Source organism: Neospora caninum, chromosome X, assembly GCF_000208865.1.
Source record: "Neospora caninum Liverpool complete genome, chromosome X".
In the NCBI taxonomy this organism is placed as follows: Eukaryota; Apicomplexa; class Conoidasida; order Eucoccidiorida; family Sarcocystidae; genus Neospora; species Neospora caninum.
In genome coordinates this window covers 2,100,957-2,104,750 of record NC_018396.1, presented here as the reverse complement: position 1 = coordinate 2,104,750, position 3,794 = coordinate 2,100,957, and the positions used below count along the sequence as shown (strand labels likewise).

The window sequence follows — 3,794 nt, the reverse complement described above, 5'->3', positions numbered from 1 at the left end:
GCAAGCGGTCGTCGCCTCGCACGCCAAGGGCGGCTTTTCAGTCCTCCAGGACTGCCGAAACGCATCCTGTTCACCGGCGGAAAGGCGGCTCCGAGGGAAACGTTGGGCTGTTTTCCGAAGTCTTCTATATGAATTCCTGCGCTTGATATGGGACTAAATTCTGTGTTTCTTGGGGTGAAAAAGCAACGTGATTCCGCTGTCGCAACTCGCGCGCTTTTGGATGTTGCAAGTAACGCCCTCAATAGGCTGTGTGCGGCCAAATGGTACAGCTGAACTTAGTTTGCCTAAAATTTGGTGCTGCTCAAGGTTGCTGTAGAACCTGTGGGCGGATGCCTACTGTAAGACTCCGCAGTGTGGGCATAGTTCTCATGTTAGATTAATTTGCAGCAATCTGATGTTGCCGGCGTTTCGTCGGTGTCCTCTCTTACGGGTAAATCCTTCGATACCAAAGAGAGGCTGCTTACGTTCCGATACTCAGAGCTGCCTGTGACTTCAGGGATTTCTTTAAAATTCTGAATCATGTTGCCTTTTCGTTGAGATTGCCGCCAGCCTTCGCATGGCATTCACACTGAAGAAAAGGAGTTATTCACTGGTAGGTTGACAGTGTTTTTGAGTAAAAATATTGAACACGTCGAACAAAATGAAACGCAGAAGAAACCCCCTTTAACTTAAAACTGAGAGACACCAAGCAGGAACAAGTGTACAAGGACTCATTCTGACCATCTTTACACCTACGTTGAACTTTCCCCTAAAGTTATACGGTAACCGTATGGCTAAGGGGTCAAGACGAACGCGGTGGGAGGGCGGTGACTGTAAACCTACCTGGCGATGGGTGGCATGCTTTCGAAAGAAACTGACGTTAATAATCTCTACAGTGGCTATGATCCACATCCGTGGTACCGCTATGAAGTTGTGCGCCATCCGTGGGCACACCCGGAGCACTCCGTGACGGCAAGGAGTCCGCAGAGGCTCTCGAGTCCCAGAAGTGGACGAGAAGCTGTGGCCCTACACATCTTCCATTACATCACTATCCTCCATGATGTGTATTGGAGTGGCAGTGTGACTCACGCCAGGGGCGTAACCACGTGGTAATCCTCAGACAGGACGTACCCACGCGGCGCTCTTCGTTTGTGACGGACCCAACCGTCGCGTAGGCACATCTTCTGGCCCATCTGTTTCCGGAAAGCAATTCTACACACCCCCTTCCCGTTCTACGTGTGTACACAGCACAACGGATAGATTCTTGGCCTCGTACCCATGAAACGATCTCAAGCGGGCTGCCTCGTTTGACGGGAGGCTCGGTGGAAACGCGGGTAACGACACCCTCCGTCGACACATGGTCCGTTATACGGGGCGCATTTCTGCCAGAAACTCTGGGCGATTCCTCTGTGGCAGGCTACTGCAGAAAAACCAAAATGGTATTTCCACAATTTTCTGCAACAGCCGCCAAGCCGCACTCAGCATGATTGCCTCACCATCTGAGAGCTCATCTGTAAAAAATTGTGAAGGATTATTTATAATCTTTTTCTGGAGAGTATATACTACGAGTTGGACTTGGTCTGCCATGGCTAAAAGTCTACGCCGCTGCAGAAAGCCAGTCCATTGCTTGGCGGTGACCTCGTTGCATGCATTTTTGCCGCCGACATTTGAGATCGACTGCGGAAACGCATCGACGAGCTCTGTCTGGTATTATGTGGCGGCTTTGCGCTGTCCTGATTGTAAACGGAGAATGCTATAGTCAGCAGAAATTCGTGTCAAATGCTCGAGTTCCAAGCTTGTTTCTGACCAGCTCTGCTGGACCGGACTCAGAAGTGACTGTTCGTCAGCTGGTCCGTCTCCATGCTTTGATGATATAAATAGTTGCTATGTCGCCGAATGAAAATATGATTACTTTTTGCCCGGTCCGCGAGTGGAGCTACTAGCCTGTGCGCTTCGGTACGACTTCTCTATCTGAGGAGTTCTGTTTGCAAGCATATCTCAAAACGGGAGCACACTCGCGTGTGGTTGCCGCTTGTGAACCCTGTCGATTTTCACTGGAGCAGACTTTCGCGGAGGGATGTTTTACTTCAGATAACGATTATGGAGCGGAAAAGGGTCACGCGGACATGTGTGGCGGTGTGGTTGTGCACGCTGTACGTGTTTGTAGCATCTGTCACGGAAGTTTCCTCAGCGACAACCGTTCGTTCCCAGCAAGATGGTAAGCCTTTCGGTATTTCTGGATATCATGGAGGCGCCACGCTGAGCAAATCTAGCGCTGGCGAAGGCCGTCTGACGACTCTCAGAGAAATCGACGGTGTGCAGCCGCAACCCGGCGGAATGCCATCTCATCCAAACGGCATTGACATGGAGATCTCAGAGCGAATTTTTTCCTCTCTTCCGAAACATCGTTCCTTTTCGTTTTCCTCCGGAAGTGCTGATGCTCACGAAACGGAGGCTTCTTCCTTTTTCTCTCACCTGTTTGCCCCCCTTCTAGAAGGGTCGGAGCTGCGATCAGCTTCTGGAATTTTCCCTGCTGACCTCCCGTCAGTGTCTACCCTTCTCACTGATAGGCTGGACGAGGTGGTCCGCGCAATTCTTCAAGCGATTCTGCCTGTGCCTCTCGACCGCATGCCTCCTCAACTTGGGGAAGGATCATCCGCTCCCTCCAGCGGGCCGGATTCACCTTCACGCGTCGGAGCCTCCACGCGCTCTAGTGTAGTGAATGCGTCGGGGGATGTGTTTTCTTCGGGGCAGGCTGCCTCCGAGGAAGGCGGCAACGGGTCTGGCGTGCATGAAACGGTCCTTGGTGGTGAGCTTAGCCGTCTCCACTCTATCATTCGCCAATTTCCACAGCTTCTACTTGTCGTAGGCGGCCACCTTCTTTTTTTTGTGTTTGTCTTTCACTCAAGGCGTCGTCAAGGCCTTCAGCTCCTCCTCTTGTTTTTTCTGTCTTTCCTTCTCTTGTGCTCCAAGCACGTCAGTGACGTTTGCGACCGCCTGCTGTACAACTACGGCGACAAGTTCGCATTTTGCCACTTTTTCTCTCTCTCTACAGAAGAGGGCCAGCAGTTTCTGCTGGTGTTCTGGTGCATTCCACTCTTAGCCTGCTTGGTGACGCTGGCGGGTTTGCTACTCTGGGAACTGACGAACTCCGTGTTTCTCCTCGCCAAATGGAAGAAGCAAGCTGCTGAACAGGCGCGTCAGCGACAGAGTGAACAAGGCCGCAATACGGGACACGAAACGCACCAGAGCGGACTGTCCGATCACGCAGGAGAGGGGGGACTGCGGTGTCGAGTGGAACCTAAACGAGACCAGTGAAGCAAAGAGCGGTCGATTCGCGGGAAGCAGTGCTGCTCGTATGGGATCCCTCAAAACGATCCGCAGCGTTGCAGGACAGGATACGCAAGTGTACTTGTTTCTAGCGACAGCCTCCCTGTAACGGAATCGCCGTTCTGTCTGTTTGTAGACTTCTGACAGGCTCAAGTGTCAGTAGAGGTCCGAAACAGTTGCCCAGTGCAACACGATATCTGGCGTTTTCTCGTACCCTTCTGTTACTCTCTGGATGGAAGCTGTTGAAATTTACCCTGGAATGAGTTTGTTCCCTTCACATGGTCGGAATTTCAGATTTGGAAAGGTCAGAGTCGCTTGTGACACGCCCTCGGGACGCAGTGAAGACCAGTCGTTCGGGAGGGAAAAAACGACGATGGATATCTTGGAGAAATTGTGGCTGAAGTTAACTGTGACGCTGCTTCGTGCTAGGGATGATGACACGCATCCCGTCCAGCAGTGCGGGGACAGGGCGCCTGTCCCCTATC

The 3,794-nt window shown here is 52.0% G+C and overlaps 1 protein-coding gene across 1 annotated transcript; it reads left to right on the top strand.

Moving 5' to 3' along the window:
* Positions 1-2,079: 2,079 nt before the first annotated feature.
* Positions 2,080-3,297, top strand: NCLIV_047360 (conserved hypothetical protein; the record flags this gene model as incomplete). The annotated part of the gene is made up of 1 exon (XM_003884286.1): positions 2,080-3,297. The coding sequence occupies one exon, from the start codon at positions 2,080-2,082 to the stop codon at positions 3,295-3,297; it is 1,218 nt and encodes a 405-aa protein (XP_003884335.1).
* Between the last annotated feature and the right edge of the window lie 497 nt (positions 3,298-3,794).